The 24,380-nt window shown below is 35.0% G+C and overlaps 2 protein-coding genes across 3 annotated transcripts in view; both read right to left on the bottom strand.

Annotated features, from left to right (window-relative positions):
• Positions 1 to 6,818: 6,818 nt before the first annotated feature.
• LOC116032516 (subtilisin-like protease SBT5.6) lies at positions 6,819 to 15,336 on the bottom strand. Its single transcript, XM_031275111.1, has 9 exons — positions 15,222 to 15,336; positions 14,931 to 15,123; positions 14,379 to 14,549; positions 11,366 to 11,477; positions 10,299 to 10,857; positions 9,482 to 9,573; positions 8,680 to 9,022; positions 8,168 to 8,381; positions 6,819 to 7,488 (listed from the first exon to the last, which is right to left on the bottom strand). Exons 1-9 carry the CDS (start codon positions 15,303 to 15,305, stop codon positions 6,962 to 6,964), a joined length of 2,295 nt encoding a protein of 764 aa, XP_031130971.1. The 5' UTR covers positions 15,306 to 15,336; the 3' UTR covers positions 6,819 to 6,961.
• A 4,203-nt stretch (positions 15,337 to 19,539) lies between these two features.
• Positions 19,540 to 24,380, bottom strand: part of LOC116031422 (subtilisin-like protease SBT5.6) — a 9,266-nt gene continuing 4,425 nt past the window's right edge. The window contains exons 3-9 of one of the 2 annotated variants that reach the window (XM_031273625.1): positions 23,999 to 24,110; positions 22,581 to 23,139; positions 21,918 to 22,009; positions 21,412 to 21,754; positions 20,812 to 21,025; positions 20,213 to 20,736; positions 19,540 to 19,735 (exon numbers count right to left, since the gene is read on the bottom strand). In XM_031273625.1, the coding sequence (XP_031129485.1) occupies positions 19,715 to 19,735; positions 20,213 to 20,736; positions 20,812 to 21,025; positions 21,412 to 21,754; positions 21,918 to 22,009; positions 22,581 to 23,139; positions 23,999 to 24,110 (1,865 nt within the window). In that variant the 3' untranslated portion in view covers positions 19,540 to 19,714. Of the gene's footprint in view, positions 19,736 to 20,073; positions 20,737 to 20,811; positions 21,026 to 21,411; positions 21,755 to 21,917; positions 22,010 to 22,580; positions 23,140 to 23,998; positions 24,111 to 24,380 lie in introns of those variants that run through there. The other variant, XM_031273626.1, reaches the window with a different exon arrangement.

Below are 24,380 nucleotides of genomic sequence, written 5' to 3'. Positions count from 1 at the left end.
CATTCATACGCATGTGGAGGACATTTTGGTCCAAAAAGAACAGCTCGTAAAGTGTTGGAATGTGGTTTATTTTGGCCATCTCTATTCCGTGATTGCTATATGTTTTGCAAAACATGTGAACAGTGTCAAAAAACTGGAAATTTGGGTTATAGGGATCAAATGCCACTTACCCCTATTCTTGTTTGTGAAATATTTGATGTTTGGGGTATTGATTTTATGGGACCTTTTCCTTCTTCTTACCATAATGTCTACATTATTCTTGCTGTCGATTATGTGTCAAAGTGGGTCGAAGCCAAAGCTACCCGGACTGACTCTGCTAAAGTTGTTGTTGAGTTTGTTAAATCTAATATTTTTACCAGGTTTGGGATGCCAAGAGCAATAATAAGCGACCGTGGAACTCATTTTTGCAATAGAATTGTGGAAGCATTGATGAAAAAGTATGATGTTACTCACCGTATTTCTACAGGTTACCATCCACAATGCAATGGACAAGCCGAAATCTCAAACAAGGAAATCAAGTCCATACTTGAAAAGACTGTTAACCCAAACAGGAAAGATTGGAGTACACGACTTGATGATGCTTTATGGGCTTATCGAACAGCCTACAAAACTCCAATAGGTATGTCTCCTTATCGTTTAGTATTTGGTAAACCGTGCCACCTTCCTGTTGAGCTGGAACACAAGGCGTATTGGGCTGTTAAGCAATGTAATATGAGGATGGATGAAACTGGTGAGTTGAGGAAGTTGCAGCTGCAAGAGCTTGAAGAAATTCGTAATGATGCATACGAAAGCTCTAGAATTTACAAGGAAAAAACAAAAGCATTTCATGATCAAAAGATTTCCAGGAAAATATTTTCTATTGGTCAAAAAGTTTTACTTTATCATTCTAGATTGAAACTATTTCCTGGTAAATTACGCTCTAGATGGGTAGGACCTTTTGTTGTCACTAATGTTTTTCCTCATGGTGCAGTTGAAATACACAGTTTAGAAACTGGAAAAACTTTTAGAGTGAATGGTCACCGTTTAAAGCCATTTTATGAAGGTTTTCAGGCATATAACGTCGAGGAGATTGGTTTGCAGTACCCCGTTTATGAAGATTGAAAGGAGATGATGTCCAGTGACATGCCACTTATAATCAGGGGAGTTTGTTCCATTCTTTAAATAAATTTGTTTACTTGTTTTAATTTTTTTTTTTATATATTTTTAATTTTATTCAACAATTGAGGACAATGTTGAGAATAAGTGTGGGGAGGGGATATGATTATTTTCTTATTTTCTTCTCGTCAAAAAAAAAATCTTTCTTTTTCTACTAAAATTTTTCAGAAAAAAAAATATTTTTACTAAAATTCATAACATAATTGAATAAATGGTCTTGCATATTATGAGTATTTAATTAGTGCTTTGTTTGATATGGTGGTGGCTAAACTAACCAAGCATGAACCTGTGAGATATTTGAGCCTTTGACTGACACTTCAGTCCAATTATTTTGTTCTTGTGTGATATCTTCCATAGACTTGTATCTCTAGAACTTGCCTTGATTCTCTTTAAAGCTAATTTGATTCATGCATGATCTTAATATGATTAAGGCCATCTTTGATTTTTAGCCTCACTAGCCAAATAGCCTGTTCATACCGTAATTATTTTCCTTTGTCACCCACTTTGAGCCTGTCAACCGTATTTTTGTTCTTATGAGCCACATTATAATAAGCCTCATACCTTAAATTAATTTCCATAACCTTGCCTAGAGGACTAGGGGAGCTTTGATTGGGTAAATGAATAAAGACTGAGTGTGGGGAAAGAAGTTGGCAAAAGTGTCTATATGAGTGAGAATAATGCAATTGTCATTGGAGTTCTATGAACTTTTTGGTTGGTATCTTCAAAAAAAAAAAAAAAATGAGTTGATGTAGTTGTTTCATTTGAGGTTGTTTCTAAACTAAAGAGGGTGAAATGTATGATGGAAAGTGTCTTTCTTCTTCTACAAAAAAAAAAAAAAAAAAAAAAGAAGAAAAAAATAACGAAAGTAGTAGTACATAAAAGAGAAAAAGAGAAAAAGAGAAAATGAAATTATCATTTTTGGTTGTTAGTAGTACAGTCTGCTGAATAAGATATGAATAGTTTATGGTCTCATGGGATGTGATAGTTTATTTGGTTGGAGTTGAGCTATCAAAATAACAAGAGTGATTGGGTTCATTTGGTCTTTTGAGTAAGTTCATTTATTCATGCTCCTCTAGTTTTGAAGGCTTTTTGAACTACTTTTCCAAATATTTCCTACCCTTTGCCCTAAGCCCCATTACAACCTTGAAGAAAGTCCTTATGATTTGATCATGCATGTTATCTTGTAGTGGAGAATGAGAAGATATGCAAGCCTATGGTAGAGCATTTCTATAGGAATCGATTTGAGTGAAATCTATAAACCCTTCAAACACTTTTGAGTGATGAGTGATATACCCGTGAGGGCTTGGTTATTTAGTTTACTCCATTTTCAAATAAATTGCTAGCTAATTATTTATAATGTGTTTGAGACCAATGTTCATGAAGTGTTATGAGTTTTTATGTTTTCCTAAATAATGTCTTTGCTTGAGGACAAGCAAATGATTAGTGTGGGGAATTTTGATAAGCACTATTTTTATATTTAATTTAAATTAATTTCTATAATAAATTAGTTTTATTTATTTTACATTATATTTATTTTAAACTTTATTTTATATTTTATACTAATATAATAATTATGTTAATAATTATGGTTAATAAATATTTTTGGACTAATCTTGTTTCTTTATATTAAATTGTTAATTGTTAATTTAACCTACTAAATTATTTTATTTGTTTTATTATATTATGAATTCAGCAACCCAAACTTCTACCCTTTATTTTATTATATGTTTTTAAGTTTTATTTTATTTTCTTTTGTTTTTTAGTACGTAGGCCCAACTTGTTTTTAGTTTTAATTTCATTTATTTTTTACTTACGTACGTAGGTTGCAGCGATCCAACGAACTAGCTTGCGGCGACGACTCCACGTACTGCAGCGGCGGAATCGGACAGCTACGTGCGACGTGTGTGGACGGTTTCAATTACTATGATTTCGACCACAAGTTTCTTTTACGGACAAAATTGTTCCAGAATTAATATAAATTGGAACGTAGGTTTTCAGTAGACATCATCAGTTTGTATAGAATCAATTTATATTTATTTGTAAAGACTCCCTGCGATGTCCTGCTGAGTTCTTATTTTTCCAATTCAAGGATTATGGAAGTTTGATTCTACAAGACCAGTAAGCTTTATTTAGCCTTAATTATTCTTTGCGCTTTATTATCTATATATCTTCCGTTATATTCATATATATGAATTAATGCTTGGTTAATTGACGCAATAGGGCCCATTGTTCAATTGTCAAGTTATTATATTGCTAGTCAGAACCTTGAATCCGTAATTGTTTAAGTGTTTTGATGTTAGTAGCAAATAGCACAATTTGATTATAACTGATTTTCGTTTTGTGTTATGGAGATATATAGTCTAGCTTAAATGAACCGAGCTTATGAGTTTGTTGGCTAAGATTGGTAGTCTTTCTAATTCGATAATGCTGTTAGTAAATTAAATCCTAAGAGCTTGTTTAGGGTTGTTTATTAGCTAGGGAAGTAATTAAAGAGCTTGTTTTAATTACCGACGAAGTAAGGAAAGACAGGTTGTTAGAGCTTGTTAATAACCATAACCAATCTAGTAAAGAGTAAAGTTAGTTTGGCTTGCATATCAATATCTGTCTTGTTAGAATTAAGCTGATATTATTCCTTGGGTTGGATACTATTTGCCATTGACATTTTCTTGATAATTATTTGCTGTTTGATATTATTTTCCATTTTCCATTTTATTGTTGCTATTTAAGTTTCGATTCTCATTTCATTATTTATTAAATTTATTGCTAAAGATAAGTCTAACCAATCTCTGTGGGTACGACCTTACTCGTCACTATTACAATTCTTAAGAGTAAGTATTTATTATTTGTTGGCTTCGACACCCATCAGTTATCAAGTTAATTATATGATCAACCTGATTAAAATTGACTCGCTTTTAATTTCGTTAATAAGGTTAATACATGCATTTTAGCATGAACCAAGCTATTATCATATTTTTTTTGAGTACTATCGACTCCGTTACAATGTAATATTTGCTCATATATTAACTATAATCATATTAAATTAAATATTACCATACCACACAAAAGTTTGAATTGTTTTTCCAATAAACTAGCCTTAGAAAAATTTGAACTATTCTCCTCATTTGGACCCATATTTTGTGCAGAAATAAAGTCTAATTATTCTTATTTAAGACTTTACTTCGAATTAAGTAACAATACAAGTTGGAAAAACCCCCCTAAGAAGAATTAAATAATAACACAACTCTAAATTAATATGATTAACAAATGCCAAAGCTCATATTATTTAATTAAAAAAAATCTATCCCTTCAAGCAATGTTGTCCTCTTAACCCGCCGTTGTTTTTGGTTGGTCAGTTGTCTCTCTTGTTGCCCAACAAGTCTCTCCTTAGGAAGCAAGAAAACATAATGATAGTATATCATCTTCTTTCAATTAAATAATTTATCATCCCCTTATTTTAAAAATAATAATAATAATTTGGACTTTCATTACATACAATGGGCATTATTTCTGATAACAGAAAAAAAAAAACAAAACAAAACAAAACAAAAAACAAAAAACAAAACAAAACAAAACTTTTGATATATGTGAAAGTCTGTTGTCGGCTTGTCGCTACTCATATGTGCGTTTTGGGTGAATCCCGATTTGTGACTCTAGTCAGTAAATAATCACAATGAAGTAAACCAGCTTAAGTCTAATAGACAACTCCAATAGAGAGTTAAACTAAAAATTAAACCTTGTAGTTACCAAATCAACTCGGTTGGGGTTGTCTCCCAAGAAACAAAAACTTTCGTTCATTACATAAAATCTTTTCAACCATCAAATTAGGGTCACAAGCGTAGTTTAAAGATGATGGGGTTATTGGAGTTGGGCCCAACTTTATTTTTTGGATGGGGCCAAGCCCAAGCTAAGGAAGGAAGGATGCAAGACAAGAGTAAGGGTGGTGCAATATAGGACCAGAGGAGGAGGGGTGCGCGCTAGGAAGCGAGATGGTGCAAAAGAGAGCTGGAGGAGGAAGCGGATCGCCATCCACCGCCACCGCGGGGGGCGTTGGCTGACATGCCTTCGTGGTGTGGCTAGTCGCGTCGCCACCCAAGGCGTTGCCCACCGCCGCCATGCCGTGGGGGCGCCGGTGGACGCGATCACCGCCCAGGGCTAAGGCTCCCTGAGCGGGCCGGTTGCTCCCCCCAGCGCCTCGATGGCGTGGGCGGTTGCCTTGGGTGGCGGCTTGTCGCGCCACCAACCGGGGCGACCGGGTGAGTGTGGGGGCGCAAAAAGGTGCGTCGTACCCCTCGGGTATGGCTGCCTCTCGCGCCCGAACTGGTGCGTCTCCTTCTCCGTGTTCTTCGCGGAGTTGGCGGAAGGTCTTGGGGTATGTGGCACACGGTGGATGGATGGGAAGTTGAGACAGGTGCACAATAGGACAATGTGGGACGCGCGTTTAGTCAGGGTTGACACTGTCTGGATACTGTATGTACACGTGGATGGTGTACGAAGTTCCTCTAGAAGTATAAAGGGGGGGGGGGGTGGTTCGTGTAAGGACATCTCCTCAAAACACAATCTACTTGCTAGCTCAGTGGTCTAGGTCTTCTTCTCCCTGATAGTATGCCTAGGTTCAAATTCTGGTGGTAACTTAGGCTATTTAATTATATTTATTCATTAGTCTTTCAGTTATTTATTTAATTATTATTTGAGTTACCGTTTCTTGAGCTGGTAATATTGGGCTTTGTATATATTTATTGGGCCTCACGCCCCATGAATAATAAATATTATTTTCCCATCTCATTCAATATTATTATACCCGGTTTATGGTGGACCCAGTCCTAATAAAACCATCAAAAGGTATCAATTCTTATTGTCACTTATAGATTAGAGATTATTAGTGTAAGTGACAAGGGAAAACCACCTACAACCACTATCTAAGGTTATGCATGAATTAAATTCTGCCTTTTGATCCAAGCTGGTAAATATTCACAAGAAACTAAACTAACTTAGATTGTTCATAGTTGATTTACTCATACCAATTAAGAAAGCCAATAGACCCTTCTTGTAATCTTATGTTACCAAATCAACAGTCTGACCAACTTAATTAGGATTGTCCCATAGAGAGTATTATTTGTGTGAACTATAAATAAAAAAATATATTTTTAATATACTAAAAGTAAGTTATTTGTGTATGTTAATTACATTATTTGAGTACTGAAAATACATTATTTTTATACTATCAAATAATGTACATTCAATACAAAAATAACATACTTTTAATATATTAAAATGTACGTATATTCATGATCCACACAACTATATGTAGACTATGATTCACACAATAATTTGTCATCCAGTTGCAACGCTCAATGATACCTAAACAAGAAAGGACGGTCCGTTTAGCAATTTTATTGAGGAAAGAATCGTGTTGATACACAAGTTGTAACACCACCCTTTGGCATTTTAACTTGTGGTGTAAATACAACTTGTGTTTCAACAATGATTCTTTCATCAATAAAATTGTTAATCGTATCTTCATTTTTTTTTAAGGTATCAATTCTTATTATTCGCACTCATTGATTAGAGAATATTAATTTATTACCACAGCAATAACTGCATCACAATATAATTAATACTATATTATGTTACAACACCATTAATAATAATAAAACAAACAAAAAAAAAAAAAAACAGAAAACTATTATTCAACCATTTGGGCCAGCTCTTACGAGGCTACATTGCATGCAGGTGGCACAATTTATTGTGATGATTTTATTTGATGTTTTCACTAGGAATCTCCAAAGTTGCAAGCCAAAGCCCAAAGCTACGATGATGCAACAACAATTGGACTTTTCACGATGTGAATCCCATCGCTCCATTTATACCAACCATACTCAAACTCCCCACTCTTCTTAACACTTTCAGCCTTAACGCTTATAAAGAAACTCTGCTTTTCTCCAACTTGTGTAAAATTCAACACGGGGGGAGAAACTTGGACCGAGTATCCACTTGGGGCTTTAACCTCCACAGAGTAGGTAGCAATGGTTGAGCCCACATTTGTGACAGTTCTTTTCACCACCATCGACCCTTTGAGCTCAGCTATTGCTAGTGATGGATAGTTGAGGCTACTTGGAGATGGAGCTTCCATGGGACAACTGAGAGTTGATGGGTCTAGTGAAGTCCCTGTAATGGAGCAAATAAAGAGAAGGTAGTCTGTGTATGTTGAGTCATATACAAGCCCGGGATCAGCTGCTTTTGATGGTTGAATGTGGCCTGCCCCGTAATGGAAGGGGCCTGCAACTTCTCCATATGCATCCTTTATTGCTTCTCCTTTCACATTTTCAGTTGTAGCTGATATGGTCAAAAGGAAACATCAAATGCTTCATTAGCAAAATCTCTTAAAACTATGAGGTAAAGAAATGATGAGGGAATTATTGAAACACGAGGATGTGCACATGATAAACTCATCATTGTGGCTCTGACCGGCAAAAAACCAAGACCTGTTTGGTAACATATATACTTAGCTTATCAGCTAATTTTGTCTTATTTGACCACTACTGTTTGACATGATTAAACAATCAATATGAGTGTTTGATTACTTAGCTTTTTGTAACAGCTTATTGCTCTAAAATGCTACTCCCTAAAATTCAAAATGCTGGTATTAGCGGCTTTTTCAATCAGCTTTTTGAGAAACTCAATTTGTATGTAATCTTATTAGTTAACAATTTATTACCAAACATTTTTCTACATTCAACTAATGCTATCAACTAGTCAAATAATTTACTAACCCATCAACTAGTCAAATAATCTACTAACCCATCAACTAGTCAAATAATCCACTAACCCAATTAACTAATAACTATTTATCAAACTCTTACAAGTATACCAGATAGCAGGTTAGCCATAACTGACTAGTTTAAACCAAGAAGGTCAATAGACCGCCCTGATAGGTGTCGAATAGGTAAGTAATGAACTTTAATTGCCACGGAATGTGGCTTTAAGAAGCCCAATAGGATATATATAAATATACCAGTGGTCATAAGAGCAGATTTGATTGCAGCACCGCTCCAATCAAGATGTATGGCTTTAAGAAGCGCAACCACAGCAGAGACATGAGGGCACGACATGGATGTTCCTGATATTATGTTATACTTAACACTTCGATGATCTTGAGGTATTTCTAAAGGCGAGGATGCCTCACTCCATGCTGCTAATATATTAAGCCCCGGAGCTGTAATATCAGGCTGCAAATGGATTTCAGAAGTGGGTATAATTTGGTAAATGAATCTCAGCTCTAATTACAAGTCATTAATGTCGAAACAACTATTATAGCAAACACGTAACGAGAACAATTGCCATTAATCGTCGTCTAATATGTGACGTAACAAAATTAATTAAGGTATATACAGTGGTTATTTAAATAACCGCAGTCTATTATGTGACGTAATATCACAAATTATATTAGACAACAATTATTTAAATAACCGTCGTCTATTAAGTGAAGTAGTATACCATTTCTGTAGTAGTGATTTTATTACATACCTTGAGAATGTTAGGCTCCACGGAACTTGGACCTAATGAGGTGAAAGAAGCCATGGCTGGTGATGGTTTAGCACCAAAAATTGTTTGTCCAGGAATGAGCGTGGCTACTGGATTGCTATTAGTCTTAATGTATTTAAGAATGGTATCTGTCCCGGAAGGATAAAATATGGTTGTTGCTGGAATCAGAAAACTTTCAACTTGTACCTCGCTTATACTATTCCCTAGTATGGCTGCTGCACCCCCTGCTCTTTCCACTTCTAAGGACTGGGTCAAACTTCCCAATAGGCAAAACACTACTTTACCTTTCACCTTCTCCGGTGAAAGTGTGTTAGGTCGGCAATACCTGTAGGTAAGAATATAATTTTGATTCAATAACATAATAACATCTATAAGATTTTCCAATCAAACAACCTACAATTGTTATACCGGGTTCATATTGTATTCTGAACCCTAATCCAAAAATTATGTGTCTGCAGTTAACAATTTTTGTACCGGCAAACAAATTAAAGACACACATAAATTGTTAATTGCAAGTCCAAAATATGTTAATTGTACACATAAGATGATGATTAACATATTTTGTACCTGCAGTTAACAGTTTATGTGTCTGTAATTATCATGTTATGTGTCTGTAATTACCATGTGTCGTGTGTTTTCAAATTGTTTGCAGGTGTAAAAGGGTTAACTGGTACAAAATGTGCTAAGTGTAAGACACATAATTTTTAGAAGACCTTCGTATATGGTATAATTTGCCAACAACCTAACGTAAATAAATCAGGAATTGAAGAAAATCGAATTGAACCCTGAAAAATTGGTCGTTCCAGGGAGCTCTACATCTCCTGCATAGACAAGCGGAAGTGTCACTCTTTCCTTAATTACGCTTATGCTTTCTCCCTGCATGCAGTTGTTTTACAATGTTATGTCTTAGATGATGTTAAAAAATTAAAAAAGAAATTAAAAAAAAAAAAAGCTGAGGAAACTTAAAAAAAAGAAAAAAAAGTTTATATTTTTCTAACAAATTAATTTCACTTTTGGTCCCACGACTTTTTGAGGTCTTACAGCATTTGGTGCACAACTTTAAAAATTTTCAATTTTAGTGTCTAACTTAATTTTTTTAAAAATCAATTTTGGTCCTTCCATCCAAATTGGCCACGAAATGTTGTCAAATTTTATATTTTAGGGGTAAAATTGTCAACCCAAAGAAAGATCTTCATATCTAAATAAAACCAATAGTTTTTCATTAAAGAAAACAAGTATTGGTGTGCTTAATTGCTTGATCTATGAGAATAATGAGGAAGACATGCAAAGACTAGACTATATATTTATGGGATTTATAGTGTTGACGATTGGCAAACCTTACTCTTTTTCTTAACCCAATTTTTCTTTTGTTTAGATATGAAGATCTTTCCTTAGGCTAAAGATTTCACTCCTAAAATATATTCGACAACTTTTCACTACCAATTTGAAAAGAAGGACCAAAATTGATTAAAAAAACAACAACAACAAAAAAAGGAACCAAGTTAGGCACCAAAAATAAAATTTTTAAAAATAAAATTACAACAAAAAATGATAGGATCTTAAAAATCGTGTGATAAAAGTGAAATTAATTCTTTTCTTACCTTAACTAGGATGTTATTTCCCAAAACAACAGGAGTCGAAAACACTCGATCAATGCTACTTGCTCCAACGGTGAGGATCCAAGGAGCGATATTTCCCACAGTGTAATAATCCCCATCATTCCCCGCACTAGCCACTACTACAATGTTCATCTTCATGGCGTGTAATGCTCCCAGCGCGATGGCATTCCTCGTGAAATACGTATCTGCAGGTAATGAACCAATGGATATGCTAATCACCTGAACCCCATCCGCGATGGCATAATCAAATCCAGCCAATATGTCATCGTCTCTACAAGTACTTCTTTTTATGCCCTGGAGAGGCAATTGCCAACACACTTTGTATATGGCCAGGCGTGCTAGTGGAGCGCCGCCGCTGGCAACACCGTCCGCGAACCCACCCAATGCGGATGCGCTGCCAACTTTCCGGCCACCGGCCGTGGATGCTGTGTGGGTTCCATGGCCGTTTACATCTCTAGCTGAACGAATGTCGAATGTGGAGTTCACAGGACCATACGCTGCCTCGTAACCTCTTAAATGATATCGTGCTCCTATTATTTTTCTGTACAAATACAACAGATGCAAATTAAACACGCAGTAGGGCGAGGGAAGGTTTCCGTGCCATTGTACAGTTACACATCTTAAGTATTAAAATGGTGTACCTTAAATATACAAACCACGTATCTTAAAAACAAAAACCATATATATATATATTAGAGTTCATGTGTAGCCGTGCCTTCCTGTGTTGCCAGTACAGTTTAACCACTTGTTTTAACAAAATACATCATTGAATGTTAGGAGAATGCACAACTCAAATATGCACCATCATTTGGTAGGCATCACCAAAAACCACACCACTAAGGATTGAAATATACACCACACAGAGTACATCGGAAATGCACAATTAGGGACACGAAAGTTATGGAGGTGTATTTGTTCATTTTCATTGTTGTGCATTTTCTAATTACTAGTAGTGTATTTTGTTAATACTAATGTTGTAAACCGCATCGATCACACGGAAAGGCGGTATCGCATTTGATATATATATGTATGCATGTATATATATTCACCTATTGCAGTGCGTAGCGGTGAATTGAAGTCCTTGTTGGCATGTCCCTTTCCATGACTTGGGAACAGGTTCCATCCCTTCATCATTGAAACTTTGAGACTCTGGCCATATGCCTACGTGCAGATCAGATGACGAAGTTATATATTTACATGGCAGGAATAACGGGAAGTTATATTACATGCCTAATTTGTACTTTCGCACAGGAGAGAAATATATATATATATATATATATATATATATATATATATAGAAAAAATACTTAACAAAATTAAATGTGATGAAGGTAGGAATACAAATTATATTTTAACTAGAACGGCAAAAATTGTCATTCTTGTAAAATAACAGAATTATTAATAAAAAGCAAAAATTGTAAGGCCCGGAGCAAATTTTTTAAAACAGTACTATATATGGAATAAAAATGATATTTTAACTAGAACGGGAAAAGTCATCATTCTTATGAAATAACAGAATTATTAATGGAAAGCAATAATTGTAAGGCCCGAGCTTATTTTTTGAAACACTATATATGGAGTAATATTTCAAATTAATTTCTAAATTTGAAATCTTTAATATTTTTCAAGTTGAATCGATAAATTATTTATAACTTATTAACTTAAAATAGTTATATGTTGTAAATTAAGTTCTCATCATCATATTCATCATTTTAGAATAATACTATATATGCACTCTTATTTTTTATTTCATAACTTTTTACTACCTAACGACATAAAATTCTCTAATTGATGTAGAAAATGTAATTAAGCCTAAAATTTTTATTGTCTTCAAATTCTTCCCCTAGTAACATAAGAATATATGTCGGAAAATTTTCACCCGCTAAGAATATATATGGTTATCGATCTTTTTTCCTTTTTTTATTTTATTTTATTTTTTTTATCAAGTCCATACTTAGCGTGGCCCATGAATGCCTATCATTTTCCCATTATTTTATTCTTTAGCAACTCTCTATGTCCTACTTGGCACATGCATGAATGCTTTCTAACGTGGAGTGTTTCCGTATACACTAACCTTCTACCTTGATGTCAACATATGTGTTGAAGTATGGTTTCTTTCCCTTTTTTTTTTTTTTTAATGATGAAAAAAGATCGCAATTATTATCTAAGTTTATATCCTAAATAAATCTAGTTCATATGTAATAATATATAAATTACACAAGAAAAGTAATGTGTTTATGCGATGGATTTGATAACACTTTTGATACGAGAAGGTAATATTATATTCCATTTACTAGCTACTTGATTATTAATAATTATTAACTTATTCATCATTAGAAAAAATTATTTCAAATAACCTTTTGCACTTTATAAAAAGTCATGTCACACCAAACTTATTATGACAAAATATTCTCTTTTCATTATATTGTACACCTCCTTGTGTGGCAATAATAATTGTACAATAATCTTTTATATATATATATATATATTTATTTATTTATATATTTATTTATTTATTTATGTATGTATGTATATACTGCTTCAAATGAAGAAAGTGCTTCCCATGTCGCTGGCGCGGATTCACCATTAGGTATGTAAAAATACATCACATAGTGTTCAAAAATGCATCACAATGAAATACACCAATGCACTACACTTAATGGTGCATTTCTGAACACTTTGTTATGCATTTATGCTTACGTAATAGTGACTCCACCGCTGCACGGGAAGCACTAACGCGGGAACTTGAACCCTATATATATATATATATATATATATATATATATATATATATATATATATATATATATATATATATATATATATNATCATCATATTCATCATTTTAGAATAATACTATATATGCACTCTTATTTTTTATTTCATAACTTTTTACTACCTAACGACATAAAATTCTCTAATTGATGTAGAAAATGTAATTAAGCCTAAAATTTTTATTGTCTTCAAATTCTTCCCCTAGTAACATAAGAATATATGTCGGAAAATTTTCACCCGCTAAGAATATATATGGTTATCGATCTTTTTTCCTTTTTTTATTTTATTTTATTTTTTTTATCAAGTCCATACTTAGCGTGGCCCATGAATGCCTATCATTTTCCCATTATTTTATTCTTTAGCAACTCTCTATGTCCTACTTGGCACATGCATGAATGCTTTCTAACGTGGAGTGTTTCCGTATACACTAACCTTCTACCTTGATGTCAACATATGTGTTGAAGTATGGTTTCTTTCCCTTTTTTTTTTTTTTTAATGATGAAAAAAGATCGCAATTATTATCTAAGTTTATATCCTAAATAAATCTAGTTCATATGTAATAATATATAAATTACACAAGAAAAGTAATGTGTTTATGCGATGGATTTGATAACACTTTTGATACGAGAAGGTAATATTATATTCCATTTACTAGCTACTTGATTATTAATAATTATTAACTTATTCATCATTAGAAAAAATTATTTCAAATAACCTTTTGCACTTTATAAAAAGTCATGTCACACCAAACTTATTATGACAAAATATTCTCTTTTCATTATATTGTACACCTCCTTGTGTGGCAATAATAATTGTACAATAATCTTTTATATATATATATATATATTTATTTATTTATATATTTATTTATTTATTTATGTATGTATGTATATACTGCTTCAAATGAAGAAAGTGCTTCCCATGTCGCTGGCGCGGATTCACCATTAGGTATGTAAAAATACATCACATAGTGTTCAAAAATGCATCACAATGAAATACACCAATGCACTACACTTAATGGTGCATTTCTGAACACTTTGTTATGCATTTATGCTTACGTAATAGTGACTCCACCGCTGCACGGGAAGCACTAACGCGGGAACTTGAACCCTATATATATATATATATATATATATATATATATATATATATATATATATATATATATATATATATATATATTAATTTATTTATTTATATTTATATATATAATTCGTTCATAAATTGACGGACAGAGTACATGAGTAAGCCTGAGAAAATGAAGGGAATTTGGTCATGATGATTTACCGGTGTCTAGCATTCCTATAATGACGTCCTTTCCACCGCCGGCTTTGCGCAGAAACTCCTCGCCGGCAGTAGGATTTCCATTTCCTTCATACATATTTATGAAATCCCAGGATCTTGTTGTATGAAGCTCCGATGACTTGCTGGGGAACACTGAGATCACACCATCCATTTCTATATATGAACACAAACAACTTATCATAAACATGGAAATTACTTTGGTTTGGGAACATAAGTTAGCTTTATCAGTCAATTTTGACTTATTTAATCAATTAGCTGTTTGACTTGGTTAAACAAGTAATGTATGTTTATTTATCAGCTTTTTATAAAAGCATATTATTCCAAAAAGCTAATTAAATCCAAAAAGTGGTTCAAAGCAACATTTTTGATAACTTTTCGAGAAAATAAATTATACTCTTAAATGCCATTTTGCATGTAATCAGTTATTAATATGATAACTAATTTACCAAACATTTTTCTATAACCGGCTAATGCTATCAACTGGTTAAACCCGCTAACCTCCATTAAGTCATTAAGTAAATAAAAGTATGTTACCTGCTATGGTATTGGCTTCCTCTGAGGTGAGTAAAGCGGAGAAGCCATTGATGATATTCTTATAGCTGTGCACCAGGGAAGCTGAAGCTTCTTCTTTGGAGCGCTTTACATGATGAATATATGTGCGGTGTTGGCCTTCAATCTCTTGCACGCTTTTGTCTCCACTGTGTTCTCCAAGGTACACCACATAAACCTGCACCGCAAGAGAGAGAGATAGAGTAGTATTAAAATAAAATAATAGTTGGAATGAATTGAAGCAATTAAGCTTGGAATTAAGGGGTTTAATTAAACCTGTGGTTTAGCATTGCAGGCTGAGATGTGAAGAAAGAAAAGAAACAGAAATGTAGTCAGAATTTTGTTCATCTTAGAGAGCATGCAATTGATACTCTCCAGTATGTTGTTACAATTTATATAGATTTAGCAAGGTGAGAGTACTTGCGGGATGCCTATAATTTGTTCAATTTACTGACGTCATCACTACCACAACATGTTGATGTAATCAATATGATGTTGTTGCTTACCTAAGTGATGGCAAGAAGGGGGAAATACAATAGATTCATCGATGAAATGCCGTATGTTCATTTTTACAATACTGAATGTTCATCTTTACAATAATAATGCAATAACATCATAATACTGATGGGCCTAATTGAATAAGTTTCTTAACTAAGAGAATACTGTCAGGTAATTTTCACAAAACAGAATGATCATTTTATCAATATTGTAAACCCATCAATAAAGAACTAAGATTCACAATATATTAATATGAATATCATTCAAAAGATCTCAAGGAGATATTTTTAATGATATATTTTGTAATTGCTTTTCCAATTGCACCTAATCAACTGTTCTATTAACATTTAGTAAGATTTTGTATCTATCAAATTTAATATTTTACGATTTTTTTTTTAAGGTGAGGGTGACTGCACAAACGCAAACGCACATGGACTTTGACAAGTATATTCAGAGAAAGTTTAGCTCTCCAGTTTCCACGAACTTTACTGGAATTTTCATTAATCAAATTCTAAGTACTATGTTTTAAAAAAAAAAAATTAGAAAGATTATTATTAATACCCTATATATACCATTAATATTATTATATATAAAATTATTTAATAATTGTAATTTGCGCATTTTACCCGTAATGTTTACTTTTGAGTTTTGATAGTGAATCAAATTTTATTTTCATTCTTTGATTATTTTCCTTAACATTTTATCATAATTTTTGTATTTAATTTCTTTTGTGTTTAAGGAAATGTGTAATATAAATTAAATAAATAGTATTACTCGCTTTCAACAACTCATTCATGAATCATGCTGGCCGCCATTAGAGACTCTACTTCACCTAAACTTTGGACAAAACAATAAAGGCGCGCTTTCCACCGGATGTTACGTTGATTTGAGGCAGACTTATGATGGAAGAAGACCAAGACTTTTGAAGCTCCGATTGATTTAGTGCACCTCAAGAACACTATTGACAGGGTTATAGTACAACCCTACTTTCCTTACGGATCACATGTGCAGTTCCCGACCTCAAAAGGCTCGCAAGTGTACTTCAATTTCTGGTCTTAAGAGGGCTCACAAGTGTACTTCCTGGTCTTAAGGAGGCTCACAAGTGCACTTCCCGGTCTCAAGATGGCTCATAAGTACACATCGTGGTCAAACTAGTGTATTTTCCCGATCGGAAGAGTACATGTCTACTCACCGGTAGCGTTGTTAGTAGTCTTCCCGGTCACATCTATCAGTAGATCAACCTCCTAATTGCACCTATCAACAGTCCAATCGATCACGTCTATTAATAGACCTCCTGGTCACACCTATCAGTAGACCTCCTAGTTGCGCCTATTAGTAGACGTCTCGATCGCACCTATTAGTATACCTCCCACAGGTTGCGTCTATCAATAGATCTCTCGATCACCTTGTCAATAGACTTCCTGACCAATCCCATCAATAACCACACAACGGTTACCAAGCATCCTATCACGTGGTCAGACTTTTAAGGGCATTTGGCAAAGGCATAACTTTACCACCGAACCTCTATAGGACATGTAGAAGACATGCCAGACGGCCGTCATGTGTCCCCTCTCCCCTCTATATAAAGGGCATTTATTGCTTTTGGCAGGAGAACTACTTCTCTGAACCTATGTCGTTCCAACCGAAGCTTCTCAACTTCATATGGCCGGACCCCTAGTGGCCTTCCCGACCCATCGCACACCCCCTAATTGGCTCACCAACTAGATTGTTCTACGTACCCTTAGTTAACTTCCCGGTGACATCTCTCCCTTTTTATATTTAATTTGTATTTCAATAGTATTAAGTATGGTAGGTCAGAATTTGTGTTATTGAATCATATTAGTGGATTTCGGCTTAGTCCAATCCAAAAAGGCTAGTGGTTTTTCACTTTCCGGGTTTCCACATAGAACGCCTGGCCTTGCTATTTCTTTCATACTACTCATCCTACCTATACAAGCTGACCCAAAATAATTTACATTATAAACTATGAATTTGAAGTATTACCTTTCCATAGTTTATGATGAAATTAATTAACCTAGGGGTCTGAATTAACTAAACCCAATAATTAAGGAAATAATGAAAGGAAAATGTGTAAGGAAAATATATTAGCCTCAAAAGAGAAGAATCCTTGTATTAACGAAGTTTGCAAGAGAATTACAAGTTATGTAATGATGAGATTAGATGAAGATGGTGCATTAAGACAAGGGATGACCTCTTTTATACTAAAGTTACCCCCGTAATCGCCCCACGCAAATCATGTAGGCGGTTACGGGACTTGGTCCACTGGCGATCGGCTATGAGGCTACACCTTGGCAACTCAAGGCCAAGTGTGTCGGCCTTGGGGACTCGGGGTCGATCTCTGAGGTCGACTTTGATATTCTAGGGTTGACTACGGTGTCGGCTCGGGTTGACTTGATCCACTGCCTTGGTTCGATTTTTCCCAGACCCATTCCAAATATATCCATCATTAGCCCCCACTTCCCGAATTACGAGTTAGTCGGTGCCTAGTTGGCCTAGTCAGCACCTAGGAGGCCTAGGCGGCCTAGTCAGCCGCCTAGACCACCGATTATAGTGATACGCTAGGCGGCCAGCCAGCACCTAGGCGTAGATTAATCGGTACCTAGGCGGAATTTTTGCATCAATGCATGCTCGGTACGGGGGTCCTTAAGAACTGTTTTGGTTGGATATTTTAGTTTGAACCCTTCCTCGCTAAACCGACATTAGGACACAAACTAGGGGGCTAATTAATGGGGAACAATTCCCAAATATACCAATCCGATCAGGTCCGTGGAAAAAAGCCTAGACCCCTAACCTTAACTCGACACGCAACTTACTAGACAATTAGAAGTATCCCGACACGTGGGCGTACTTACACTACCACTGGGCTAGCCGACTGGATGCGTAATACGTGTCAGGCATGCCGAGAGCCTGACATTTGTCTCTTCCCATCTCCTATAAATAGCACATTTAATGCTAGAAAGGAAGGACTTTGGGCCTTTTAACCTAACCCTAATCAGCTTTTCTCCAATCCTCGATCCCCTGTGCATGAGCTCAATCAGTCAATCCATCAAAAAGATCCATACAATTGTACTATCCAAATCCGACCACTTACACTTATCCGTATACCCTGGTGTATTTACGCCATCATTTGGCACTGTTTGTGGGGTGCGATACGATTAGGCAAAAGATTGGCATTGCGTCCCCGATCATGCATCCTTAGCACAATTCTATTGGTGAATGGGATTCCTATCAGGCATCATTTGACCTTCGCTCACAATTGCAACCTTCACAAGCCTCTGTTTAGATGCTTTAGGTCAGACCAGTCACTCTGAATTCAATTAACTTCAATATGGTCAACACAAATGATATTTTGTTAGAGAAAATCCTATCTGACAATCGGAAATACAAGAAATTGGAAAAAACGATAACAAAACAAATTACAAGGAAAATAATCCACGTAGGATTAAACAATTACAAATCAAGAAGATACCACGATGGGTTGAGTGGCCTTGGAAGTTGACGGGTGTACTGTATGGACTTTAGGGTGGTTGGAAGCACGAATCGTGTTGTCACTGTCCTTAAAACCATAACCAATCTAGTAAAGAGTAAAGTTAGTTTGGCTTGCAAATCAATATCTGTCTTGTTAGAATTGAACTGATATTATGCATTGGGTTGGATACTAGTTGTCATTGACGTTTATTTGATATTTGATTTTATTTATAATTTTCTATTTTTACTATTTAAGTTTCTATTCTCATTTCTTTATTTATTAAATCTATTGCTAAAGATAAGTCTAACCAATCTCTGTGGGTACGACCTTACTCATCGCTATTATAGTTCATAAGAGTAAGTATTTATTATTTGTTGGTTTCGACACCCATCAATTCATTTGTGTCCAACTTAATTAGTCTAATCTGTTTCTTGACAAAACTTGAACCCAACTATTGAAGAGTCGGAAGCAAAGTAACTCAAGGGTACTTAGCTTGGTGATTGATCCTTGGAGTGAAAGGGAATAATAGTGAAGGACAGGGGACTTGTGAAAGATTTTTGTTGCAAAGAACTATGGAAAGAAGAGATAGATAGATATAACTACCAAAACACATTATATATTATAGATTATTATTTCATTGCACACTCTAAATATACCACAATCAAAATACTAAATTATATATGTTACAATACCATAAAAGCCCTCATTAACTACTTTGCATTTGACATACTTTATTGTGATAACTGATCTTTTCACTAGGAATCTCCAAAGTTGAAAGCCATTATATTAGTCCCATCCAAATCTATGCTGTTGCGCCCGCGGAAGTGGGATAGATCAGATTGCAACAATAATTTGAGAAAGAAAAATAAATGAGGCACAGATTTTACGTGGAAAACCCCTAAACAAATTAGGGTAAAAACCACGGGCAAGGGTAGAAGAATTTCACTATGAGAAAATAGGAGTTACAACCACTCTCTAACTAACAAGGAGAAAACAAGGATAATTCTCTCTTGCTAGGAAGGAGAAATACACTCAACAAACTCTCTAATATCTCTAGTATATGAGGGAAGAATAGAATGATTTGGGATGACTAGAATGACAAAATGACCTCCCTATTTATAGTTGTAGATTTGGGGTCATTTTGTAATTAGCCTAAAATGTAAGGACCAAACAATAAATATTTTGTTCAACAAAGTTTGGCTACCTAACATTCTTGTTCAAAGTTGGCAACTTCCTAATTTGGCTGCTGCATGGATGTTGCCTAACTCCATTTGCCGACATATGCTGATGAAACAACAATTGGGCTTTTTACCATGTGAATCCCATCGCTCCATTTATACCAACCAAATCCAAACTCCCCAACTTTCTTCACACTTTCAGCCTTAACACTTACACTGAAACTCTGCTTTTCTCCAACCTCCATAAACCTCAACACCATTGGAGAAATTTTGACAGAGTATCCAGCAGGGGCTTTCACCTCCACAGAATAAGTAGCATTTGCTGAGCCCACATTTGTGACTGTTCTTTTCACCACCATTGACCCTTTGAGCCCAGCTATTGCTAAGGAAGGATAGTTGAGATTACTCGGAGATAAATCTTTCTCGGGACATTTAAAACTCGGGTCCAGAGAAGTCCCCGTAACGCTGCAAATGAAGAGAAGATAATCTGTGTACGATGAATCGTATACAAGCCCGGGATCAGCAGCTTTTGATGGCTGAATATGGCCTGCCCCGTAATGGAAAGGACCTGCAACTTCTCCATATGCATCCTCTATTGCTTCTCCTTTCACATTCTCAGTTGTAGCTGAGACGGTAAAAAGGGAATATCAAACACTTGGTAAAGTAATGAACTTTAAGTGCAGATTCTATATATGCATACCAGAAGTCATAATAGCAGATTTGATTGCAGCACTGCTCCAATCAGGATGTATGGCTTTAAGAAGCGCAGCCACAGCAGAGACATGAGGGCACGACATGGATGTTCCTGATATTATGTTATACTTAACACGTCGATGATCTTCAGGTGTATCTGAAGGCGAGGATGCCTCACTCCATGCTGCTAATATATTAAACCCTGGAGCTGTAATATCAGGCTGCAACATGTAAACAACAGATTGTTTTAAACTTTATTTTATTTAAGTATAACTTATTAGTTTCTTACATGTTATTGTAGAGATAAATAAGTAGATATACCAAATTTATATATACAATATAAATTTTTTTAAAAAAAATCTCAAGGGTTTGAATTCTTAGAATATAAACTGAATGTGTAAGGAAGGAAATCAGGAAATCCAAGTCATACTTAACACACTCTTTTCTTAAAATCGATTCACTACCCCAAGAAATAAGGCAAATTATTGGTTCCTATCCTAACATGAATCGATATTGAACAGACTCAAAATCGAGGTGTACATATATTTGTACCACAAAATACACACTCAAAATGTCATTTTTATTAAAAATTTCCAATAGTTATTACCTTGAGGATGTTAGGCTCCACGGAACTTGGACCTAATGAGGTAAAAGGAGCCATGGCCGGCGATGGTTTAGCACCAACAATTGTTTTTCCAGGAATGAGCGTGGCCACTGGATTCTTGTTGGTCTTAATGTATTTCAGAATTGCGTCTGTCTCGGAAGGATAAAAGATGCTTGTTCCCGGAATCAGAAAACTTCCCACTGATACCTCACTTCCAATAGTCCCTAATATGACAGCTGCACCGCCGGCTCTTTCAACTTCAGTGGACCGGTAGACATTTCCCACTAGGCAAAACACTGCTTTCCCTTTAACCTTCTCCGGTGAAAGTGTGTCCGGCAGGCAAAACCTGGAACAATAATATTTGATTTAAAATTGTTACCAATCAAGACACAAACAAGCTAAGAAAATCTCCTCCAGCTACTTTTGAGCAAGGGTTCCCAAGGCTTAAGATTAATTTAGTGTTACTGGAAAGCTAATGTAAAAAAAGAATAAAAAGAAGAGAATCAAACCCTGGAAAATTGGTGGATCCAGGGATCTCTACATCTCCTGCATAGACAAGAGGAAATGTCTCCATTTTCTTAAGTGCACTTATGCTTTCTCCCTGCATGAAGGAAATGTCAATTATCAACATTGTATAGAAGCTTTGCAGATTTATATTTATATATTATATGCTCAAAACGTTCCCTCGTGTGCGGACCGATTAAGCTCTGATTGAAGCATGTTTTCCATCTCAACTAAAAGTTAACCTGATAGTTGTATTGCACATTTATGTTTATATATTATATGCTCAACAATGTAGATCAATCTAGACTATTAGATGAGCTCAGATTAACGGTTAAAAATCAGTAAAAATGAAAAAGAAAATACAATGACATTTTGATAATTTTCCGCGTAAGTTTAATTAGGAGTGATTTTCACTAAGTGCAAGTCTATGATACACATAAAAGTGTTTGACTGTGCATTTAGACTCAAAGCATCATAAACCATATCTAAGGGCATCATAAGTATATCTAATTATATTGTACCATCCATTACAGAAAATTATGAGATTATCATTGTGTTTTTCAGCCAAGGACCTTGTGATCCAGTGGTACCAGATTGCTCTCTTATATGGGAGATTGTGACTTCGAACCTTAGTGTTGAGAAAGTAGTTATGAACAGATAATGCTTATCTTAACAACCATGTTGTTTCCCAACACAACAGGAGCGGGAAACGACCGATCAATGGTACTTGCGCCAACCGTGAAGATCCAAGGAGCCACATTAAGCACCGTGTTTGGTCTCCCAAAATTTCCGGCGCTACAGACAACCACAATGTTCCTCTTCGCCGCATGCAATGCTCCAAGCGCCACCACATTCCGTTTGAAGTAATCCCCGTCAGTGTAGAAACCGAGGGACACGCTAATCACGTGAACCCCATCGGCGACGGCGTGATCGAATGCGGCCAACACGTCGTCGTCTTGGCACACAACTCCTTTCGTGTCATCGAAGGGCACTACCCAACACGCTTTGTAGATGGCCAGGCGCGTTAGCGGTGCCCCGCCGGTGGCGACTCCGTTCGCGAAGCCGCCATACGCAGATGCATTGGCGACTTTCCGGCCGCCCACAATGGATGCCGTGTGAGTTCCGTGGCCGTAGGAATCTCTAGCTGAACGGAAGTCAACTGTATGGTTCACATGACCAAAGACTGCCTCAACGCTTTTTAAATGATATCGCGCTCCTATTATTTTTCTGGACAAAAACAACAGATTTCTGATCTGGTAAATATATATTAGATGAATGGATTAAAGACAAATTACGTGTGGTTGGTTAGCTGGAGTGGGGTGCACTCCTGTCATTTAAGAGAGAGTCAGGAGTTCAAAAGTTCCATCTTATATGGGAAAACTAATATAACCAGCACTAGGATTAATTTGTGTATGGTAGCATAGTGTTATATATACATATATATATATATATATATATATTGTAGTTTCATTATTGCACAACTAAATTATGATTGTAGTTTCATTATTGCACAACTAAATTAGAGTATCATGTTGATATAACTACAATTTCATTTGACAATATACACATGTAAGACATGTTATTCAATTTCATTTTATACCTACTGTAATTTAACTACCGCAACTAAAATATCATTTTAATTCAACTACAGTTTCATTTGGCAATATACACTCAATATATAAGACTTGTTATTCCGTTTAATTTTATATATACTATAGTTCCATTATATCACAACTAAAGTATCTTTTTAATTCACTATATTTTCATTTTACAATATACACTCATCAATATAAGAGACATGCTATTCAGTTTCATTTTAGATACATTTTACTTTTATTTTATTCCAAGTGCATTATAAATATGGGATCAGTTAAGCATAATTTCCACCATTTTTTTTACTTAAGAAACATCCGCGTTTTTGGACCATAGTCTATACAGATGTGTAGATTATGGTCTACCGTATAACAATTGGGTTTTAAAAGTGTGTTTTTACAATTAGAGTCTACTCAACGTATCGCGTGGTCTAATTAAAAAAAAAATATGTTAAACTGTTATGATAAAGGAATTAGAGTGCAGTAGTACTGACCTATTGCAGTGAGATGAAGTGAAATGAAGTCCTTCTTGGCATGTCCCTTTCCATGACATGGGAACAGGTTCCATACCTTCATCATTGAAACTTTGAGACTCTGGCCATATGCCTACATGCACATACATGAAATTTATTTATATTACAGAAATAATAGATAAATTTTAATTTCGATCTATGAAAGGACATATATACCTAATTATTGCTATAAGAACTATTATAACAAAAAAAAAATTATTATTATGCTCAAATATTTTAGATGAGTAGGTATTGTTTGACTGTCTTATGTACTTTTTTTTTTTTTTTTTTTTTTTTTTTTTTTTTTTTTTTTTTTTTTTTTTTTTTTTTTTTTTTTTTTTTTTTTTTTTTTTTAAAAATTTTT

Source organism: Ipomoea triloba, chromosome 10, assembly GCF_003576645.1.
Source record: "Ipomoea triloba cultivar NCNSP0323 chromosome 10, ASM357664v1".
Lineage (NCBI taxonomy): Eukaryota > Viridiplantae > Streptophyta > Magnoliopsida > Solanales > Convolvulaceae > Ipomoea > Ipomoea triloba.
Note: the sequence above shows the minus strand (reverse complement) of the source record. Positions and strands in the feature narration are given on the sequence as shown.

Bases quoted from the DNA above. Each gene is read 5' to 3' on its own strand.
- LOC116032516 (XM_031275111.1), bottom strand. From the start codon at position 15,305: ATGCTCTCTAAGATGAACAAAATTCTGACTACATTTCTGTTTCTTTTC. The intron at 11,478-14,378 runs GTAAATCATCAT...ATCTGCACGTAG, and splicing joins TATAGGAATGCTAGACACCG to GCATATGGCCAGAGTCTCAA. The intron at 8,382-8,679 runs GTATGTAATAAA...ATCCATTTGCAG, and splicing joins TGGAGCCTAACATTCTCAAG to CCTGATATTACAGCTCCGGG.